The following is a 24,344-nucleotide window of genomic DNA, read 5'->3' as shown; positions in this document are numbered from 1 at the left end:
CTTTTGAGAGACTAAGGGAAATTGGTATTCCTGCATGTTACCCTAGACCCCCAAATTTCCTTTCACCACCTTCCATAGGAAACCCACAAATACCAAGCATTTTAGGAGCTTAATAGATCTCAGCAAAACTGTGAGGATCCCATGGATTAGTCTTAGTTGTCAGCCCTCCCGTCGCCTCCACTTCTTTCTCACTCCCTTCTCTTCCACTTTCTTCTCCCTCGGGAGCCATCCAAATGCATTTACTTGTCCCACATGTGACAGTTTACGGATGGCCGTTGTTGTCTGAGTATACCCTTAGGAACTCACCTGACACCTCAAACAGCTTATCAAAGCATTTCTCCTAAACGAACACAGCGTGCTCCTTAGGAAAAATTATAGTGAATAAAATTTTCTTCACTTCCTTCTATTTAGACAGGAAAATTCAGATCCAGACAGGAAAATGAATTGTTCAATGTCTCCCATTCACCTAGTGAGCAGTAGGAATGGGTTTTAATCCTGAGTCCTGAAGTTCCTGAGCCCCACTGAATAATAACAGTAATAATATATATGTGTTTTTAATCGTCACCCAAGGGTATTTTTTCCATTGCTTTTCAGAGAGAGTGGAAGAGAGAGAGAGAGAGGAACATTGATGTAAGAGAGACACATCGATTGCTTGCCTCCTGCACTGAGGTAAGTGCCCTTGGTTGGAATCGAACCTGGGACCTTTCAGTCCATGGGCCGATGCTCTAACCACTTAGCAAACTGGCCAGGGCTAACAACAATACTAGCAATAATAAGAGCAACAGTTTGTTAGGTGCAAAACACTGCACTGAGCAGTTTTGATGCATCATTTTATTGAATCCTCACAGTATAAATTAAGGAAGCATTATAGTTTATTATAGTTATTTCCACTTATAAGAGGGCAAACCAAGGCTTAGAGAAAGAGTAACTTGCCAAGGTGACACAAACCCTGTGAGGAGTGGGAGGCGAGATGGGAACTCGGTTAATCAAAGCCCAGAGCCTGCCCTTTCGTTCACTAGAGCTTACCACCTCCTTTCTTTCCCTCTGCATGAGGATCTTAAGAAACATTTTCCCATGAATGAACGAATGAATGAAATGATGATGTGAGGAGGACCTCGCAGGGTTTCTGGCACATTGTGTTCAATCAAGAGTCAATCTTTCCCTCTCGTCCTCCCAGTCCCCCACGTTGGGGGAACAACAATCTAGGGCCTGCTGTCCAACACCAGAACTCACTCCAGAGCTTTGCATATTTTAAAATGCTGTGCTGTGAAAACAGGAGAGGAACAAGGCTCTGTGAATAATTCACCACCACGCCTTGGAAAATTAAAAATATATTTCACTGCACGAGGAAGGTCTTTGTTATTTGGGTTTTCCAGAGACTCGGACAGAACATAGTCTCTAATGGAAGAACTGAATTGGTGGCAACAATTTTACTTTTCAGGTAAAATGGGAAGTGGGAGAAGTTCAAAGGAAAGGATCCAGGTTAATGCAACACTCCAGGTAGAAGTGGTTTCATTTTCCCTTTACAAGAGAATAGACTTTATACTCCATGACTTAACATTCAAAGTCCAACGTCACCTAATCTCTGACTAGCAACAAGCCACAAATACACGCGGGCTGGTTGTTTTGGGAAGTGGGTGGGTCGGTGGATGGATTAGTTGGTTAAAGACAAGATTGATGTTGGGGCAAAAACTAATGCAGGCTTTGTGGACTGAAAGCCCTAAATTAAAAACTAAGTTTAAGTTTTCTGGTTTTGTTTAAACACATTGAATTAAAAAAAACAAAAACAGACTTTAGCTCTGCCACTTACTAGCCATACCTCTTCTGAGTTTCAGCTTCTTTATCTATAAAATGCAGATAATTTGGCTTAATGTGCAGATTTTGAGAACTAAAGACAATGCACAATGCCAGCTATGGGCAAATACTCAATAAATAGTGGCTATTATTATAAGAATGAATGAGTTTGCCAGACCAATCCATGTCCCTCACACCATCAACTTCCTAGTCCGACCTTCCTGAAAATGTACACGGTGTGCTCCCTCCTTCCCCGGCCCGCTCCTGTCCGCCTGGACAGCCACTCCCTCCCTGCAGTGCGTATGACCTGCTTCAGCTCCTGGGGCTCACCCTCCCTTTGAGGAGGAAGATTATCTAGTATAACTAACTGCACCTCAATCCACCCAGCCTGCCCTGTCAATATACCGACCTTATTTAGCTGCGGTAAGCCATAGCCAAATGCCACTTAGCAGCTCTCTGAGTAGTGGCACGGTGCCCTACCACCAAGGGGGTTTTCTTAAACTCAGGTGGACCTGGTCACTGTGTCAGAAGAAAACTGATGACCGAGGGATTGTAGCTTATAATATAAAATGATGCACGCAGGCAAGACCCACAGGCACCTGCATGCACTCGTCTCTACCAGCCCCTCCCTTTTTTTTATTTCTTTGCTCCCTCACCCTCTCCTCTGCTCCTTGTGCCCTTGAAGACCCCTGGGACTTGGTGGGAGGGATGGGCAAGGCTGAGTGGAGTGGCGCAGCCAGTCTGCCCTCTAGTCTGCCTGCGTAGGAACCAAGCCCACAGCATATGCTAATGACACCCCCTTTGTAAAATGCTTACCTCAAGTTATCAATCTCTCAAGCACACTTAAATTAACAGCAATTCTCTAAACAGCATCTGAATTTTAATGATTTCCCCAGATTAGACGACATTCCAAAAGGAACAAATACAACAGCCAAATTACGCATTCCCAACAAACTGAGCTAATTCCAAGGTGAAGCCATGGTTCCACGGAAGTCAGTAAAGCTGTCAAGTCAGAGGACCGTCCGGAGAACAGAATCAATTGCTCTGGGGCAATCACAGAACCAGGACAGTTTGGCTTCTGTGGCAATATAAACATGGGAGTGATATGCCATGGCAGAGACATTAATTCAGCTTTGATCCCAGGGCGTCCAGCCCTCCCCTCCGTCCCAGACCCAAAGTCATGACAAGGCTACGGCCCAGTGGCTGCTGACCTACCTCCCAAGGTGGCGGAGATGAGGAGGTGGGTGCCGTACTTTTTGATGATGGTATCGATGAACTGCTGAGTGGTGGGTCTCCTGCCAAGCAGGCGGATGCTCCTTTGAAACTCCGGCATGAGGGGCACTGGATGACGGACCAGGTCTCTCCTCTCGATGGCTGTGTTCCTCACCTTCCAACGGGCAAACTCCCTGGGCAGGAGAGAGGAGTGAGACTCTTCAACTTTCCACCTGCACCCCAAGTCTGCCCAGCCATCCATCCCTCTACGTGAGAGAGCGACCACAATTATTTTTCATATTTGTCAAGTGGTACTTAGAGCTGGAGCTCTCAATCCTGTTCAGCCAACAAATATTTATTGAACACACTTCTCATCACTGGGAGACTTTGGAAAACCAGATAGACACAGTCATGTTCTTGTGTAACTTACAGAGTGTCAATAGGAAATAAATATATTTATTTATTTCCAAAGATCACTGTTGTCTCATATTATCCATCTCTCTTCCTAGACTGTGAATGACACCACAGAGATGGAATCTTCCTAGGTACACGGTACATGTTACATGGTAGGAGTCATAAGAATGTTAGCTGGACAAATAAATAAAAAATTGATGGATGCAAGGAAAGAAGGGACAGACAGAGGAAGGCAGTCTGTGTAACCATGGATAAGATCTAAGGCACAAAGCAAATGGAGACCTGTTCTAAGACCATTACAAAATCAAATAACAAGCCCAGAGCCTCGTTTAGTTCAAAATTTTAACATGAATTCATCGAGCAACTGCAATTTGGAAGATATTAAGCTGTGTCCTGAAGATTGTGTGCGTGGGGGGGGGGGGGGTTTCAATTCTCCCCCCACTAATGACAGAGTGGGTCAAGACCAGACAGCACTGAACTTGGGAGTCCGACTCAGGCTCTCACTCTGCCTCTTGCAAACTGTGTGGTATGGCCTTGGGAAGAGCATGTCACTTCTCTGGACCTACCTTTCCTCATGTAAAACATCCAAATAATATTATTTATTTCCTATTGCTGAAGCACAGGTTCCATGAAGCGCAGGGTGTGAAAATGCCTTTGGAAACTGCTAGGCACTAATTCAGTGTGAAAGATAGCTTCATAACATGATTTCCTCACAAATTCCCAGGCACGGAAATCACCACAGGTTCCTGGATGAGGGACCAGGCGCTTACACACTGAATACCAGCAGGAATTTAAGGGGCCTTGGGTCAGGCTCCTTTCGCTTCAGCAATGACCTCCGTTCCCACCAATGACCAAGTTCCCCCGGAACAACCAGCTCTCCAACCTGCCTGAGTTACAAGCTCCAGGTCCCTGGAGAAAAACACACCAGCCAAGAGGAATGTAAGGTCAGCTTAGATAAATGACGGGAACCGGGGTTTAATGAAAGGGTCTCTCTCTCCCGCCGCAAGGTGGGAGAGACAAATGAAGGACGGGCCGGAGCCAGAAGGGGCAGAGCGGGGTGGGGATCCCGCGGGGTGCGCCCAGGTAACTCAGTGGCGGAGCCTGACCTGGTGCAGAGGAGGCTGGGCCTGCAAAAGCTTTCACACCGGGTACCTTTCCAAGCCTCAGAGCTTGCGCTCTATGTCTGCCGAAGGGATTTCTAGAAGTCCACAATTCATAACATGGTTCAAATTTTAAATAAAGTGAGCTCAGTACCTCACACACGGCACACTGATTCTTAAATCACTCTTGTAATGTAGTTGTGGAGAGGTAGATATAAAAACCATGGCAGAACCAGGACTGACACAAAGGAATATTGCCTCTACCACAACATTACGAGCCCACGACACAGTTCCTTTGGTTGTTTTTTAGCAGCCTCCTTAGGTTTCCTGATATGCACCAGCTACACACCCCGGGCCTGCTGTCTGTGTCGCTTCCCTGGAAACACTGGGGCCCCTCTCCTCCCTGGGGTGGACGGAAGGCCTAGGAGAGGGGGTGCACGGCCCGCTGAGCAGTGCCGGGCTCTTGGGAAGGGCCCAGGCACTGGGGCGTGTTATGAAGCACTGGCCCCGAGCCAGGCACTGCGTGTCCACACTGCCGACGGAGTCCCTGCCTAAGGAACTCCAGCCCCTGGAGGAAAGGGGATGCTGAGGAAAGCTATGTCACTAGGTGTGCTGGGTGCAATGGTCACGTCAGTCAGACAGGAGGGTCCCCGACCCGGTGGGGAGGAGGGGCTGCGGTGGGCGCACAGATGTGAAAGAGTTCTCCTGTGCAGGTTGAATCTTGGAGGGAATGTGGGATTTGGATATGGAAAGTGAAAGAACGTTTCAGGAAGGATGAGCCCTGTGTGCAAAATGCAGGGGGATGAGAGAGGACAGGACAGTTGGGGAGAGGGATGCCTATGTGTGAGCAGCAGTCGTGTGTCATGAAGACGAACAAAGCAGAGGAAGGAGGTCAGGATGTCCAGAGGTGGGGGGACGGTGTGGTTTTATATACGTGGCCAGGAAAAGCCTTCCTGATTTGATGACATTTAAGGAGAGACTTGCAGGAAATGAAGACGAGATCATGGAGCCACTGGGCAGAAAAGTGATCTAGGAAGAAGAAACTGCAGGTGCCAGGGTCCTGAGGTAGAACTGTGTTCGCTAGGTTTGGGGAGCATCGAGGAGGCAGGTTTAGATGAGGAGATGAGTAGATGAGATGAGACCAAAGAAACAGTGATAGGAAAGAAACCCTCAAAATATGGAATCAAAAGATCTCCAAGGCTATGTTAGATTTGGTAAATATTTTTTTTATTTTTAAATTATAAGTAATATAGAAAGTCAAAACAAGGTTTTGAACAATGACCCAATCTGACTTGTGTTCTAAACAAGGAGCAGGCAGTCTTGTTTTCTGTAAAGGGCCATACAGTAAATATTTTGGTTTTGCTACCATAAACAGTGCATATACATAAGTGAGCCTGGCTGTGTTCCAATAAAACTTTATTTACAAAAGCAGATGGCAGGCTGGATTTGGCCCATAGGGAGTGTGACCCCAGTTCTAAAAGCATCACTGGCGCTTTTCATAGAAAACACCAAATTTAACTCACTCAACTCATGGATGGGAAAACTGAATTTCAAAGACATTAAGTTATCTGCCCAAGATCACATAAAAGAGACTGACAGGGCTGAAATCAGAGCCCAGCTCGGGACTCCAGGACAGTGCCCTTTCGAATGCGACGTGCCGCCTTAAAAAAAGAAGTAAAAAAGAAAAGAGAGTGAGAAAGTCTTGCTTGTCATATTGCCTAACTGCTCTGCTGGCCCAGGAACAATTTCATGTAAGTTCTCAGTGAATTGAGCACAACATAAAACATATCTTTCATTCTGAGCCCACAGCGCAAGCAAATTCCCCTTGGAGGAGATGGCAGAACTCACAAAGGCACAGGATCCGTGGAATATGCTTATGCCCAATTAAGCATCCCAGCAAGACAGGCAAACCAATTAGACTGAGATTAAAAAAGCATCCTAGATGGGAGGCATGGGGTGGCTGCAGCAAGGCCCATCCCACTGAGGGAGCAGAAGATGGGAGGCTGGTGGTGACAGAGGCGGAGGGTGGATGCAGACTGGGGCCAGGGTGGCAGGATTTAAGATGAGGCTGGAGAGAGGATCGTAAGTCCAAAGCTCAGCCTTCACTGCATGTATAGGAATGCTCACTCATCCTCTTGGCTGACCCCCTGCTCTCCACACACACATACACACACACACACACACACACACACACACACATACACACACACACACACACACACACACACTGGGGGCCACTGAAGGAGAAAAGACGGTAAGACAGGCAGGAGAACCGGCTCTGTGCCCTTGGGAAATAAGCTGGTGTATCCCATGATCTTCTGCTCAGTATCTCCCAGCCTAGGCTCTCAAGGTAGAAATCTTGGGTTAAAACCCAACTCCGCCACCAATTAGCTGTAAGATGGAAGGCAAGTTTGTGTACAGTCTATAAAATGTGGATGCAATCCAGGGGAAGCATATCTACCTTAGGGCATGGGCTTAGAAGTATATTAATTCATGAAGCACAGTCAGTACCTAGAACATAGTAAGCCCTCAATAAAATGCTAGCATTAAAGTTATTATCAGTATTATCACATGAGAGGCTACAATGGGAAGCTGGATGACAGCGGGTGGAGAGTGGGACGCGAGAGGAAGCAATCAGGATCTTTCAAATGTCATCAGTACGTAGACCTTTCGGGATAGGTGGGATTTGAATCTTGTGATGTGTGTTAAAAGTAGTGAGTCTGAATTTAAGAAATAGACCAATAGTTTATAAATTCCCTCCAAGTTTATTTCCTCATAGATGCTATGAAGACCAAAAACATGCATCTCCCCAAATTGTGTTGAGTTAAATAAAATGGTCGGAAAACTCCTTTGTAAATTGCAACAGGGTACAAACAATTGTAGGCTGCTGTAAGTATTTTTTTTATTATTTGCATAGGGCACATTTATGACAATGTTTCTATTGCTTAATTTTTCCTTTTTTGTTTCCTCGTGAAAAATGGGGGATGACAATTTCTACTTCTCAGGGCTGCGAGGAGAGCACCTCCAGCGTGAGAGCTGAATAGATGTGAGTGTCCTGCACTGTTTCCTACATAATTGAGGCCACTAATGACAAGTAAAGTTAAGGGTGACTTTCCTCTTCTTTAAAGAGCATGTTTTGCAGCTTGTTTTTTTAATTAAATCTGATCTCATAACAGAAATAATTGAAAGTGATTCTCAAAAACACGTATTCCACACAAACTTAAATGTACAGAAAAGTGAAAAAAAATAAAGAGAAAAATGAAATGAATGTTGGGTTAAGATTAGCACACAAAATTAATTCTATAATGTCCTGAACACTTGATAGAAATGGACTACAAATGTCTCTGAGCTTCCTTGCAGCCAATGGAAAAAGAGAAATCCATCCAAAAAAGCCATATAGTCAAGAAGATAACAAGGCAGTTGTTCAAAGTTGCTGTAGAAACACAGCTGTCCTGGATGCTATGATAGGACACAAGGATCTCCCATGGTTTCACATAAAGAGATGGATGTAATGGATGCCGGTAGGGGGCATCTTCAACAACACCCCATTGTTTGATGGGCTCAGTATAGCCTTGTGCATATGCCAAAGCACTGTTCAGTAAAGCAACTCCATGAGAGTCAACATATTACAGATTACAGCTTAAATATGTAGTTCTCCAGTGGCCTGACTTAATCCAAGGGTACATTCTAGAACAGTTTATAGACACTGTGGACCCCATAAACGTTTATTGAAAGCATGACTGATTACGGTTATAGGATGTTTGCGTTTGTTTACTCCTGGGCAGCTTATCCCACTGGCTGCATTAACTAATCATTTGGAAGTGGAATTAAAAAGTCTCTGAGTATCGAGGGCTGGGGGTGAGAGTCTAGAACCACTCCTGCTGTTGTTAGCAGCAAATTATCCCCAGAGGTGAAGGAGGGGAGTCACAGAGGAGGCTAGTGAGGAGAGAGGGGGAGAGAGGAAGAAAGAAGGGCAGAGAGAGAGAGACAGGGAGTGGGGGGGATCTTTCTCTGGCCTGCTGTTCCAGTCTCCCCACGTGACTGCTGGGGAAAGGTGAACCCAAGGGCAGACGTGACATGGAAATGAGGCATCTCAGCAAGCAGCGTCCCCACCGCATCTCCCGCCTCCGTGCCCCAGGGCGTAAGTGAGAGCCAAGGGAACCTGCGGCGTTTTGACCTCAGGGGGACGAGGGAAAGAGAAACTGTCTCTGAAACATGCTTATGAATAATTGTAATTTAATCACGAGACATTGCCTTCACTTCAGAGAATAAAATAATCCTTGCTTACAATACGTATATAAGCCTTTCCGTTTTCCAAAGCGTGCTCACATAAGTTGCCACCAGCCCGAGGCAGAGTTCTGAAGGCTCTGGTGAAAATTAAGGGCAAAGAAGTGGGGGCAACTCATCTGAGGAAGCGTCTGCAACAGAGCCCCCTGCTTCTCGGTGAGTAGAGGCTTAAGGAGGGAAACAGACACACTCAAGCGCACTCGGAACTACCCAACTTTCCTATAAATGGGCCATTTTCAGAAGAGCAAATGGGGCTCTTCATGGAGCCTCGTTCCTGAGGACAGGAGCCACTATGGGGTCATGGGAATTCAGCCCGGGAAAAGCGGCTGGGAATGGACTGCTTTATGGTCCAGGAGTGGCAGGAGTTCCCTGGGATGCCCGCAGTCGGCGGAGCTGCCTCGCTGCCTTGTCAGATGGAATCCAAACCGCCAGATGGCAGGGCTTGGAGTGATCGTCCGAGGAGGACATCACAGCCATTTCGCAAATGAGGAAACTGAGGCACAGAGAGAGAAAGGGACTTGCCCAAGGCTGCAGCACCATCAGGGGGAAGAGGGGCTAGAATCTCAGATTCACTTTCTCCATCCCGATCCACTGTCCTATCCTATTACCTCGAGGTTGTGGGGTCCACATTGCACCTGGTCCTTTACAGAGCTGTCATCACATACATCATCTTCCTGACAACCTGGAAGATGGGGAGTATCGGAAGCAGGGGAAACTGAGGCCCAGGCCCCTGAAGGACACATGGCAAACCCACGCCAGAGCTGCGGCAAAAACTCCGATTCCCTGCTTCTCTGCCTGGGCCCTCCCTGCCCGCTCCAGCCAAGACTCAGCAGCCAGCGGAGAACAGGTGTCAACTCTCCCCATCGGCCCTGCAGGGAGCACCTCCTGTGCTCTGCACTTGTTCCCAGTGCACCTGGAAGGGAGACACACAACAGGTCCTTTCCCGAAGACCTGGCACTGTGGGAAGAGCTGAGACTAAAGTCCGAAGCCCTGACTTTGAATCCTAGCAGAAGGCCACTCATTAGCTGAGTGACCCTTTGCAGGCTGCTCAGCCTCTCTGAGCAACAGGAATCCTAGAACTTACCTGGAAGGGTTGCTGGAAGGAGTAAGCATAATGAATGCAATTAATCTACTCGTAGTAGCTACTCAATAAATGTTTCCTATTTATCCTCTGGCAAGGCGTTCCAAAAGGGGAGTTTGTAGCATAACACATAACTTTTAATGGGTATTTTAACTAATCTTAATATGCCCGTGGGCTCCAGGGATTACACAAACTGCATATAAATAAAATATTTAAAATTCTGTTGACTCGATGTGTCTCTGCTCATTTCCAAGGCATCTATTGTGAAAGCATGATCGTAACTAAATATAGATTAATAAAAGTTGGGAGCAGCAATTATTTTCCAATTATCATAAATCCCATTAAACATTGCAATTATATGAATTCTCTCTTTCAGATCACAAAATCTGAGAGCTCCGAGGGACCACCGAGAATGTCTTCGTACTGCTTTCAATCTTCGGGTGGAAACCCGGAGACCCTGAGAGGGGAGATGATATTCCCAGGGACACACAGCTGTCAGCAGCAGAGCTGGTTTTAAACTCCGGTTCGTGCCCACGCAGACCTCGGCTCGCTTCCCGCTGCCACGGCACATCTCTTTAAGAGAGAAATGAACCACTTTTTCCCCAGAAAGGAATGCTACATTTAATTGCCAATTCTTTCTTATTAGAATACTTTAGAATTAGCCAATGTGCCGACATCTCTGAGCCTCCCCCAAATCCACATTCCTACTTAGGTTCTTTTTTGGTTTCCTTATGGAGAAAGCTCCCCTAACTGCTCACAACTAGTTAAGGAATGTCTTTTTTTTTTTTTTTTTTTTAATATCTCTTTATTGATTTTAGAGAGAGGAGGGGAGAGGGAGAGACAGAAACATCAATGATGAGAGAGTCATCATTGATCGGCTGCCTCCTGCAGGCCCCCGACTGGGGATCGAGCCCACAGCCTGGGCATGTGCCCTGACCGGGCATCGAACCCCGATCTCCTGGATCTTAGGTCGACACTCAACCACTGAACGGCACCCAGTTGGGCAAGGAATATCTTTTTCTTCAGTTCATTCAATAGACATTCACCGACCTTCTGGTCCTATGTCGAAAAATGGGGATCTAAGGTCATTCGTTACCTAAATGTATCAAAGTTCTCAAAAATGGTTGAACTCAGGGGGTCGGCAAACTGTAGGCCCACAGACCAACTCTGTCCCACTGTTCTGTAAATATGTTTTTACTGGAACACAGTCACTGAATTTGTTTACGTATTGGCTACGGATACTCTCACACTACAGTGGCCGAGTAGAATCGCTGCAACAAAGACCATGGGGCCCACCAAGTCTAAAACATGTACTATCTAGCCCTTTACAGAAAAAGTTTGCTGACCCTCATTTATCCCATTGATCTAGTCCATCAAATAATGTATTCTAAGGGTATATTCAAGGGTGATAGATCAAAGATTTATAGATTGTACGACTCAAAAAGTAGGTCAGTAAATTCTGTGTAAGTGTATTTTAACAAAAGGACTTCCTTGCCCTAAAATATCTGAAAACTTCTGGGCCAAAGGAAATTTGAAAATAAGGCTGTTTTCCCACACAGCCTGCTTGGAGCACCTTGGAGCCTAAAAAAAGTCCCTATTTAAAACATAAATTAGAAGAAACTGATCAAAAAATGCCGGGATCACACCTGATTATGAAAATAAACATGTTTCAAGTAGAATTTATAATTTTATGATTAAACAAGGTAATTGATTTAGTATACATAATGATGAAAAATACCATCTGGGGCACCAAAGGCATTTTCAGAGGTCTTTGGTTGTCCAAACACCACAAGAAGAAGAAATATGGCACCAATTTTCTGTTACAGCCCGGTGAGTTGTGATGCCATGAACACATGGCTCCGGGAGCTAGAATTAGGGGGACTGGGAGTCACCGACAGAAAGGCCAAGCCCCACTCAATACAGTGAGCTCTTTCTGACTGTCAGAACTACTCAGGAGAGGGCGGATGCCCTGGGAAGTAGGGAGCCCCCTGAATGAAGATACAGAAGCGGAGTTTGAGTAACTGATGGACAGAGGTGCTTTAGGAGGAACTCAGGACCCGCGCGGTGGTTGGACAGTGTGGCTGTGGCTGTACTTACTGACTAGGGGGACCGGTGAGTTTCAGGAAAGAGAGACGTGTATGGAACACTATGAACTGTCTTCTGAGCGCGCAGGTAAACTGGAACTGTCTCAGGCAGGAACCAGCCATTGTAAACTTGCACGCGCTGACCGGTGTGTTAGTGTCGCACAGGCCACACCAAGTGACAGGTGGCAGTTACGGGAGAGAGCACCTGCTTCCCTGTTTTTAGCTCTGGTTGGTTGGCTGATACTCCAGAACACACTGCGAGATGTCAGCCTCACGGTCCGTCCCACGCCTCCCCCCGAATCTCAATTCTAACTCTAGTCTTTCTTCTAGGGCACATAGAAATGGTTCCTCTCCATCAAATGGTCCTTCAGTTCCTCCTTTTTGGTGTCCCCAGAAACAACTAGCAAATTTCACTGTTCTTGGGCATAAGGGCATTTCAATGGCCCCGAACCACTGAATGTACCTGGCAATTATGCTCTTGTGTGATGATTGCACTGGCCTCCCCTCCACTACACAGTAACCTCCACGGGGCAGAGGCTAGATCCATTTTGCTCAGTTCTAGTAAAGTGCCCAATAAATAATTCTTAAATAAATCAAGGTAGTGTAAGTGAGTTTATGAATAGACGTCTCCTTTCCAGCATTAAGAAGCTCGTGTTTTTAGAAACCCCCACAATCAGATTGTTCCACTGCCAACGCTCAGCCCCTGGAATCTGGCAAGTTACCTTAGGACTCTGTTTCCAGTTGCCCAAGTCTTCAGTGACTTCCTATTTCTATTTATGACTGTATCCTGTTCCATGTGTAGATAAAGGTGGCAATTTAAGCCTCAGGAGTGAGGAGGTTTGGAATTAATCCTGAACACCCTAGTGCTTTCACTTTTCCCTTTTCCAGTCAGTAGCACATCTAATAAGTCCAAGGATCTGCAGGAAAGGATTCTTATATGATTTAATAAAACAAGGTTCTTAGCCAAGACACATGGAGGTGCAAATGCCGCCCACCTGGTTCCCGTTTCCACCTTGACAACCCTACAATTCTCCTCAATATCACAGCCAGAATTCTCGTCTCAGAGTAGGGCTTGGCTCATGACATCTCCTGCACCTTATTGGGCAGCCGTCAATGAATCTCCACTGTCTACACAATTCCTATTCAAGATTCCCCATGACCAGAGTTGAGCTCCAAATTTCCAGCTCCTTCCTCTATTACCACAGCCTCACTCTGCTCAAACTGAACTGCTCTGTGGACCTATTCATAACAAGCAGCACCCACCTTCACCTTTTCCTTACATTTTTATGAACTTTCAGAGACAAGCCACTACCTAAAATATAGCCCAAAGCACTCAATTCTGAGTGCAATGCCTTCCATGACCTGTCTTGCCCAGGACCCTCTGGCTTCTTTGTGACACCTAATCTTCCCCTGGCTCCAGCAGGTACAGAGTGTGTTTTTATTGTTTTACTGAACTCCATCAAGTGTACAAACCCACTCTGACCTCCAGGCTTTCCTACCTGTTGAAAAATCTCCCCTGCTTCTGCTGATTCATTCTTACTCGCAGACAGCACTTTCTACTTCCCTTATTAAAGAGTGTATTGCCTTGTGCAAAAATGGCCTGTTTACTGCTTTCCGTTCCCGCTACATGACACATTCTGCGTGAGGATTAAAAAGGTAGCTTGTTCTGGGCATCCTCAGCATCTGTCTGAAGGCTGGCACAGAGTGGGTTTTGAAATATCTGAGGAAGGAATGGCCATGGCGCTTTCATGCTCAGTTGGCTCCATGACTTTCCATGTGTCACTCAGTCCACCAACTCTGGAGCACCTACGATGCTCAAGGTGGTCTTCTAAAGGAGGCAGGTACAGCAGTGAGAGGGACAAATTGTGGCCCCTGGCAAACTTATATTCCAGCAGGAGAGCCAGTCAATAAACACACCGATGAATATGCAATGAAATGCCAGGCAATGCTAAGTCCCACGGGAAAACAAAACTAGGTAAGACAACGGAATATTAACAGGGATGGAGAGGGTCCAATTCAGATGGGGGCAGTGGGAGCTTCTCCAATGAGGAGAGACATGACCACAGACCTGAATGAGATAGGGGAGATCTAGATCTGCCCCAGGCAATGGGAAAAGCAACCTCAAAGTGTTCAATGCTGTAAATAAACTTAGAGTATTTGAAAAATGACAAGAAGGTGAATTTAGAGAGGTAGGTTCAGGGGGCAGGGACTATCTGAAGTAGGTCCCGATAAACCATGATGAGGACTTTGGATTTTGTATTAAGGGCGGTGAAAAGCCCCTGGAGAAGTCTGGGAGGGATGACAGAATTTGAGTCGGTTTCAGAAGATCCTTCTGGCTGCTTTGTGGAGAAGAGCTGAAGGTAGGGATGGCACACAAGTGAAGGCTGGGAGGGCATCAGGTGGCCACTGCAGTGGCCCAGACAGCAGCTGATGGTGGCTTGAATGAGGGTGGTGGTAGTCAAGATGATAATAATTTTATACGTAAAACCTATAGGATTTGCTGATGTGGGATGTGGAAGCCAGAGACAAATCTTGAAGGCTTTGGGCTTGGGGAGCAAAAACTGGGTCAATAGTGATGCCATTAAATGAACCCGGAACCATTGGCAGAAGAGCACTTTAGAAAGGAGAAACCAAGAATTCTGACTTTGATACGACACAGTTAAGAAGGCTATTATATAGTTGAGTATATGAATCTGGAGTTCTGGGGATTGGTCTAAGCCGGGAATATAAATGTGAATTGTCAGGATAGGTACTAAGAGGCCATGAGAACAAATAAGAGTAGATGAGATTTTCAAAATATGAGTATGGAGAAAAGAGGCCCGAGGACTGAGGCCCAGTGCTCCAATATCTAGAAATTGAAAAGAGAAAGATCCAGCAAAGGCACTGAGAAGGAATTCCAAGTCAATAAGGAGGGTCAGTGAAAGAGAAGTTGAGTAAGGAAAGTATTTTAATTAACGTAAAACCAAAACTCTCTACCATGGCTTATATGTACTGACCTCTACATACCTCTCCAACTTCATCTTCTCCATTTTCCCATTAACTGCACCCCAGCCACAGTGGCCTTGTCCAGTCCTCAAAGGGGCTTGGATGTCTTGGTTTTCTGGGCTTTTGTAGCCTGCAGGAGGCGCACTTCCCTAGATCTCTGCAATGCTGCCCTCTCATCATTCAAAGCTGCAAGTCTCTAGCTCAGACAGGCAATCTCTGACCACCAAAACTAGACTAGTACCCATCCTACTATCCAGATAATGACAATCATGTCATTATCTGCAATTATTTTAGCCATTTGTTTACATTTTAGTATCTTTCTCCATATACTCTCCAGGCCTCAGCCCTTTCACCTACTACAACATAAACTCCAGGAAGGTAAAAACATTGCCTTATTCACTGGATGGTTCATTGCATGAGCTTATTAGCTGTGCCCAACACTTAGTAGGTGCTCAATCAGTATCTCTTAAACACATGAAAGAATTGACCTGTCCAAATCCCACCCATCAAGACAAAAACAGGATCTTACTTCATTTATGGGAACTTCCCTAACACCTCCATCTTAACGCAAAATATGAGAGACAGTAACATCGGGTAGAAAGAGGACAGGCCGGGGAACCAAGGCAGACTGGCGTTCAAGTCCCAAGACTGCTTCTAATCAGCTGGTGGCTCTGTACCAGTCACAGATTTTTCTGGATTGTTTCCTGCGCCATGAGGATCATAAAGGTCCTTCCTCCACAGGTTTCCTGTTAGACAAATTGGATGTAAACGGCTGGCCACATAGAGGTGATCATAAAGGGTATTACATTCTAATCATTACCCTCCCCGCCTCTGCATTCCCCAGGCAGGCACCTGAACCGCTCATGACCCTGGATGGCAATTCTTTTACATGTGGGGACTGACCCCATCAAACACTGTGAAATTATCAATACCAGTTCCAGTCTGAGTGCAGTGACTTGCAATTTCCAAACTCCTTGTAAACGCTTACAGGATGAATCACCCTCCCCTTCCCAGGGGCATAAGGCATTTTTAGCCCGAGTTCCTTCCACTTCGTGTCTTATCCCCTTCAGTGCCTCCGGTAGGAGTTTGCCCACATAAGCCCAAGCTGGTCACTCCTCCTTCATGGTTTCTTTCTGTTCTCCCCCGCCCGCCCCTTTGAAGCTAACATTTATACAATGCTTTCCAGCTTGCAAAGCACATTTCAAATGCTTCCATTTAATCCCCAAGCTGTCCTATGTGTAGACGTTTTCACTTATTCCATTTTTAAAATGTAGACAGTGAAGCTCTGTAGACAACATGGCTCCGGGTACATGTGGCTTTGAATTCTCTGCTCTCTCCTCTTTGCCTCGCCATTCATTCATTCACTGAATTCTTCATTCATTCATTCATTCACACATACATTCATTCCGTAAATACTGATTATGTGCCAGACGCTATTCTGAGCACCTGAGATATATCAATGAACAAAACAGTCACAGGTGTGGAACTTCTTTTCTAGAGGGATTCAACGGACAAAAAATAATGTGTTTAAAGCAAGTAAAATAGAAAGTGATGAGTAGTATAGAAAAAAAGAAAAGTGGAGCAGGGTAAGGGAGATTGGAAGTGCAGGCCGAAGGGGGTACAATTTCAAAAAGGATGGTCAGGTTCAGTGTGTGGCTGAGAAAAGACCTGAAGGAGGTGGGGAGTAAGCTCTGTATTTTGACATCTGGTGGAAGAGCTTTCCAAGTGGAGGGAACACCAGGAGTCCTGGCGACTAGAGAGCAGTGACTGAGGGGCAGGAGCAGTAGGAGGGAATGTCAGAGAGAAAACAGGGGTCTGACCGTGTAAGACCTTCTTGACCACTGTGAGGACGTCGGTTTTTATTCTGAAATGAATGGGGAGCTATCGCAGGGCATTGAGCTAAATAAGTGACATGATGTTTTACAAAGATCATTCCACGCTGAGAATAGAATGAAGAAGAGAGAAGCAGTGAAGCTGTGCAGGAGGCTTCCGCCGTAATCCAGGGTGGTCCATGAACTGCCCAGGAGAGGAGAGAAGGCATGGCCAAATTCTGGATTTATATTTTCAAGGAGGTAAAAATAGAATTTCCTAATGGATTAGATGAGGGAGGCGAGAGAACAAAGGAAATCAGGGAGGAGTAAAAAAGTTTTTGGCTTGAGCAACTGGAAATATGGATCTGCCATTAACTGAGATGGGAAAGCTATAGGAAGGGCAGACTTGGCCGGTACTAGGGAAGGGCAGTCAGAAGTACAGGTTTGGACGCAATATAGTTGAGATGTCTAACATCTGGGTGAAATGCCCAGTGTGCAGTTGGGTACAGAAATTTGGATTTGGGAGAGGTTCAAGCAGGAAATATTATTGACACCTTCACCCCCACATACACATACACTCACTTTCAAAAATGGTCTGAGTGAAGAGGCATTCAACCAAATAATAAATGCCTACTATTCAATGGGAACTGCACTAGAGATGGCGTTGATATGGCTGGTCCAGAGGGTGGCCAATATGACTTGCCCAGCAAGCTCTTTGCTGTGTGCTAGGAACATAGAAGTCAAAAAGACCAATCCCCCTTCTCAAGGAATTGAATCCAGTAGAGAAAGCTAAAGTCTAAGCTCTGTAATATCGGGGACCACCAGGGCTGCTCTGTCTATGGCACCATCCCCGGAGCTTGGCCTCAGTACAAGAATTGGTGGGCAGGGTGCCCCCTACGTCCAGAAGGATCAATGGGAATCCATGCTGAGAATTCCTATGGTGGAACAAGCATGTTCTGCTGAAGGCAGAGCTGTCGAGATTATACGTTCAGTAGATATGGACGTGCAGCACTGGTGGGTGAGCAAGGGGATGGACCGGTAGTTAGGGCCACAGAGATGCCAAAGATTTATTTACAGTCTGGGAACTTGAGCATCTCTTCTTCTAGGGTAGGATCCACTCATTCACTCTTTGGGAGCCACTTCAGGGACACCCCAAATGCCCAAAGTGTCTGTGTCCAGTGGCCTACGCACGGTGGGAGAGGTGATGTCATGAGAGAAGATGGAAGAGCCCCAGCCATACAGGCTGAAAGACTCATTATGCCACTCATGAAGTATTCAGGCCAAAATGGATATACTGAATCTAATCAAGAGTCTAGACCTCACTTCCAGTTTATAAGAAATACGGGGGACAGAGGGGCAAGTTAACACCACAAGGAAACAATCAGACTGATCCAGAATGGGAACACTGTAAATATTGCTCTGGGTTTCCCCTGAAGTCAATGCCATTACAAAAAAATCACAAATAAAGGCTGGTGTGGGCAATTTTATACCAAAAGAGATTAGAGAGACAAAAAAAAAAAAAAAAAAAAGCAATGTATGAACTCTGATTCTGCAAGAATATTGTGGATATTTAAATAAATATATACTAGTTATTAGATTGTATTTTAGAACTACTGTTAATTTTCTAAGGGGTTTTGCTGGTATAATTATTTTATTATGAAATTTAGGTATTTATTATTTATAGGATGCATTATTTATATTAATAAATTTATTTATTATTTATGCATGCCTTATTACTACTAGAAGATGTGTGTTAAACTATGGTAGGAAGGCATGATATCTGCATTTCCATTATTTCAGAGGAGAGAGGGACACAGAGAAAAAGAGAGAGAGGAAAAAGGAGACAGAAAGAGACAGCAGATATAGCAAAACATTAATGAATCTCAAACCTAGGTAAAGAGCATATAGTTGTTGATTTTCCTTTAAAAAAATTTAAAAAATTTTTGACTTTTATGGAAACATTTTTAAAATATTTTTTCAAAACCAAAAGTTAAAAGCTACTTTTAAAGGTAATTATATATATTGCACTTCAAAGTGACATCCTGTTGGGGGGCTGATCTGGGCTGTCCATGTTGGAGGGAGTGTGAGAGTGGCCTGTGCTGAATTCCTAAAAGCAGATAAAATCCATCACTTCTCAGTCTGCTGTGGAAACGCCTCCGGGACACCACCTGCAAGTCCTGACAAGCCAGCTCCCAGGAGAGGGAAGCCAGCTACCCAGGCACAAAGGGGCAGCCCGACTGGGACGCAGGCCCTGTGTGGGTCAGACTTGCTACTTCCAGACATTGTCTTTCTGCACCATTTCCTGCTCCGGCAACAAACATGAAAGACTGACTTCCCCGGTGGCCCAATGGGCCTGGGCCTGGGCCTGGGCCTGGGCCTGGGCCTGGGCCTGGGCGGCCACATCGAAGAGGCAGACGCTTCTCCTTGAAGTTGCTCCTGCTCTAGCTCCCTCTCTCCTTCAGTCTGCACTTGTTATATTTGCTCATGTTTATGAGTAAAAATCAAAGTAACCTGAGCTGAGGCCTGTTGTGTAGGTCCTCTGTGCTTGCAGGTAGTTGTCAGGTCTGAGAAGGTGGACCTGGGAGAAGATGCATAGGACGTTCCTGCCCCCAAAGCCCCGCAAAGGGCAGAAGCTGAAATCACACCTGCAGTAGGGGCTTCGGGCGCTGTGCTTCCTGAGCACAGTCCTAGCAGCTAGCAGCACCCCCTACACGGGGAGTAGAAAGTAAGTCAGGCGCTCCCGAAGTTTACAGTTTACACAGGGAAACAACACTCAGGAAGCTCTGGAAACAGGATGAATCCAGGATCCTATTTCTGGTTCTGTCATCAGGGAGTTCTGTGAACTTGCGCCAGTGGTTTCTCTTCTCTGGGCCTCAGTTTCTCCACCTATAAAACCGAAGGCTTGAATAATATTTCCCTGAAGTGCTTGTCGATATATACTATGATTCTCTGACACAATTAGAGAACTAATGAGTGTGAACCCTGAGAGATTCTGAATCTGAATCGAAAAACGAGGCCAGAGAAGTTCAGATGGGCGAATGGAAGGGGAGGATTTTGCTGGGTTTGGGGGCTGGTGAGGATTTGAGTGAGCAAAGAAAAGGGGTAAAGAATGTCAGGGGTGGGGAGACTTGTGAGCAAGGCATAGAGGCAGGACTGAAGGCAGCGTGGAGGCGGAGGGAGGGATGGGAAGGGGTGGGACCGCACGCCAAGGTTGGCCCACTCTGTCCAGTTCATCCCACAGGCCAAGCACAGCACTCCTTACCCCAGGAGCGCTTCCAGATCTCCCACAGCCACGATGCTCTCCAGCCAGAATTGGTGCCTTATGATCATCTCCTTACTACTCATTTGTCAATACCAGTTATTGACCACCTTACTCTGAGCCACATGTTTTAAAGAGTGTCTCACCCAAAAGGCCAGGATGAAGGTGCCAAAATTATCAGGCTCAGAGAGGTTACGTTACTTGTCCAAGGTGACCCCGTTAGACCAAATCTTTTTGCAACTACTCATTCTATCTGTCCACGGCTTATATTCCCATTAGATGAAGGGCTTCCCAAGGACAAGCAGCCTTCACTTCATATTCTCAGGGTCTGACATACAGTTGAAGCTGGGGTGATACTGGATGCCTAGGCCTAGAAACAGACTGCTGCAGGCTGGAAGCCAAAAGCAGGGATGAATGTGAGTGGCAGCTTTCCCTTCTGAGTCCATCACATTCTGTTTATCCTGAGTCATTCCCCAGATTGCCCTGCTGAGGAAACCTCTGCCCTCCTCTCTGCCCCACCCACCAGCTGTGTTCTCTAAATGGCAGGTGTTTCCCAGCCCAGAGAAATACAGAGCACATCACAGGAATGAGGGTGGAAGGAGGAGCCAGCTTCCCTCCTCCGGCCTTGAGAGATCCGGCCCTGGAAAGCAGGGCACTAGGAGAGGGCATGTGAGGGAGAAACAAACGCTAGCAGGAAAAATCAAAATGAAGAACAAACAGAATTCAATGGCTGCACCACAGCAACTAAGAGATGGGTTTGGTGGAGATTACAGAGAACTTTAAGAGCCCACATTCTTCTGCCAATGGATAGAGCTGGAGGGGCCTGGATTCATTTCACTGGATGGGGCCCCTGCTGGCTCTGATATGGGACAGACCACATACAGAGCTGGGGGAACACAGTCCTTATCTGGGCAACCCTGAGAAAGTGCCCCCAACTGGCTGTGCACAAGGGTCCTTCTCTGGAAAAATGGAAGCGGTAGTTCCAGCCCTCCTACCTCACAGAGCAGCCCAGGCCCCAAATGAGAGAACGTGCATGGAGTCAACTGCATAGCCATACAAATTAGGAAACTGGGGCGCAGAGAGGTGGGTGATTTGTCAGAGACATAAAGCATCAAGGAGTGGGTGGCTCCAGGTCACAGAGAGCACATTCAGCACCTGCCTTGGAAGATCTTCTAACTAAATTAGAGATAGAAAGAGACAAAGGCATAGGTACAGACATAGATATAGGTATTGATATAGACATAGGCATAGAAATAGACATAGGTGTAGATGTACACGTAGATGTAGCTACAGATATAGGCATAGACACACACACTACATATACATGTATGTACTACATATGTAGTATATATATAATCATGTACACTGTGTGTACAGTATATATATATATATATATATATAGTACTTTATAGGTTACATGTACATATATAAAAGATATAGTAAATGTACAGTATGAATAAAAGATTTTAGTATATATAGTAACACATACATACTGTGCTATGCATGTTACACAATCACAGTATTTAATGCTCTTTATAACCCTGTGGGTTAAATCATAACTGCATTTATATTCACGAACGTGAAGGCTTAGACATGAATGTGACTTGCCCAAGGTCAATCAGAAGTAAAACCAGAGCTGGGATTTGAACTCCGGTCTATCTGACCCCAGACCTTGTGTACCCGAACTATTTCATTACATGTGTCCTGATAATAGATGGTTGGAGTTCCTAATGCATATCTAAGAACAAAATTCATTTTTTCTTTTAATAAATACTTTCGGCTCATAAAAGTCCAACTCCCAATGAATAGGACCCTTCTAATCCATGAGGAAATTTTGCAGTTTGTTAGCATCAAATCACCTCTATGTTCCTTTTGGTTTTGTCCTACCCTGAGTTATGTATGTAGTCTTCACTGCCACCAGACTGTGCGCTTAATACCTTCAGGGCTCTAACCAATTCTGTCCATCTCTGTCCCCTGTGTCCCTGGCATGGTGCCCATCACAGAGTAGTTCCTCATGGAATATGTGCTGAGCCAAGTAGGACCACATAGGCATCTATTCTGATTAATTTAAATGACTCTAATGAGCTAAGAAGAGAGGTGGGTAGGTTTCATGCACAGTGTTAATATGCTGGACCCTCCAAGACTAATTCTGAAACGGACACCCTGTTGGGTAGGTCCAGTGCAGCATACTGGATGCTGCTGACCATGTCCACCCAATACCATGAGATCTTCTACAACCTCATAAGGAGCAAGTCCGCAGTCACATCTGCAGGGAGATTTCCTCTAGTTTTTGCTGGATTCCTTAGTCCCAAGGCAAGAGTCATGAGTCTCCGGGCACCTCTTATCTTGAAGTCTACTCTCCCAGTGGCCCACATTCTACACGGCACAGACATGAAGATACTGCAGAATTGGAGCCTATTATCAGGAAGGATGTGATGTAGCTCTGGCTTCCCTAGAAGAGAATCCTCCAGGAATAGAACAGAGCTGTATCTTCTCTCCCATCCTTCCCGTCCGATCTCTCACTGACTTCTGCCCTTTTCCTCCCTCACCTCTTCCCTCTCCAGTTTCTGTTTCTTTTCACTTTTTTCTTAATCCCGTATCCTTTATTTTCTCAGCTATCTTTTCCTCCTCACTGCCTTCTTTCTTCCGTTCATGTTTCCCCTCGTGGCAGCCAGACAAAACACCTTCACTGGAGGCCTCATATTCCTGACGGTAATCATAATTGGGTGCTTTCCTAAGCCCATCCAAAGCAAGGTGCATGAGTTTCCATCATAGTATTTCCAAATGACAGTCCATTGATGTTTAATTATCCAACCAGTATGTGAATGCAATTTATTTGTTTTTAAAAAGGTTTTAATTATAGACAATAGCCATTACCCTGGTAAAACCTTTCCTGGTTTTTATTTTTACATTTATACGCACATAAATATATTCTCAAAATTTTAAATATTGTTTTGTGTGTATATGTTAAATATATGCAAGGAATGCTACCCTGTGGATTGCTCTGTAACTTGCTTTTTGTCCCAACAAAATCCTCTATAGAACTTATGTCAATAGAAATAGTCGTGCTTTAATCTTTTTAATTATTTCAGAGTGTTCTACACTATCAATAATCTGCAATGTATTTATGCATTAACTTCCTGCTGGCTATCTAGGCCACTTCTAATATCTTCACTATTATTCTCTACATCACCCAGAAATGAACACCTGGTCCATGCCTCCCGGTATATGGGTGCATGTTCTCAGGGCACTGCTGGGTCAGTGGACTTGCCCATTGAACACGATATAAATACTGCCCCACTGCTCTGCAAAGCAGCTACACAAACATTTTTTTTTTCTTCTTCTTCATTTTCTCTATAATTATCTACGGATGCGCTGGTTTGTTTATCCATTCACCCGTTGAAGGCCACTTGAGTTGTTTCCTGCCATTGCTTTGCTTTTCATATCCCTTCCCCCTTCCCTCTTCTCCCGATACATTAACTTCTGCAATAGATAAGAGGCAACGAAATCCACAAAGGACGCAGGTCCAGACACCGATTTGTAGGAGTCAGTCCCCACTTGCCCGACAAAGCCAACTGTGTGTGGCTCTCTTCCTAACTCTGTGGTTGGTGACATCGAGTTGGTAGCCTGATTGTGGGAATATTTCCATCACGGAAATTGACAAATACTGAGAATCAGAGCTTTTATAGGGGGAGCAGGGTACTTACTCATTGCTAACAGTTAAACATGCACCATGAACCTACATTGATTCCAGACAAAGAGCTTAACGTGACAAAACTAGAGAAAAACCCAGAGCCTTTCCAAAGGTCCCAACTGAGTGGTCCAGATCAGCACAGATGAATGGTAAGTGCCGATGGTCAGAGTCAGGTGCCTTGCATCTTGAGTTAGGACAAAAAGATACAGCTTTTGAGAAAAAGAGAAAGGTCCCCCCAGGAATCCAAGCACACTAGGAATCTCTCAAGGCAGGAAGGAAGGCAGCTATGACAAAGGACAGCCCACCCCACTTCCCACTCCTCACTTACTCCCCAATTCCCTCGTTTGATATCTTTCTAAAGGGGTCACCAACCTCTGCTTCAAGATCATTCATAAAGCAGAGAGCAGAGAGTAGAATGGTGGTTGCCAGGGGCCGGGAGGTGGGAAAAGGGGGAGATGCTGGCTGTAGGGTACATTCTGTGGACCTAATACACAGCCTGGGGACTACAGTTCATAGCACTGTGTTGTACACTTGAAATCTGCTAAGAGAGCAAATATAAATTGTCCTCACCAAAAGAGACAAACCAAAAATAAAACCAACGGTAACCAGATGAGATGATATAT

At 45.5% G+C, this 24,344-nt stretch overlaps 1 protein-coding gene across 1 annotated transcript in view; it reads right to left on the bottom strand.

Moving 5' to 3' along the window:
* BRINP1 (BMP/retinoic acid inducible neural specific 1) overlaps positions 1–24,344 on the bottom strand; it is a 144,485-nt gene that overhangs the window by 54,176 nt on the left and 65,965 nt on the right. Inside the window, exon 3 of the mRNA XM_087823223.1 lies at positions 3,010–3,200. Coding sequence (XP_087679349.1) covers positions 3,010–3,200 — 191 coding nt within the window. The remainder of the gene's footprint in view (positions 1–3,009; positions 3,201–24,344) is intronic.

This window comes from Miniopterus natalensis, chromosome 12 (genome assembly GCF_054644295.1).
Source record: "Miniopterus natalensis isolate mMinNat1 chromosome 12, mMinNat1.hap1, whole genome shotgun sequence".
NCBI lineage: Eukaryota > Metazoa > Chordata > Mammalia > Chiroptera > Miniopteridae > Miniopterus > Miniopterus natalensis.
Note: the sequence above shows the minus strand (reverse complement) of the source record. Positions and strands in the feature narration are given on the sequence as shown.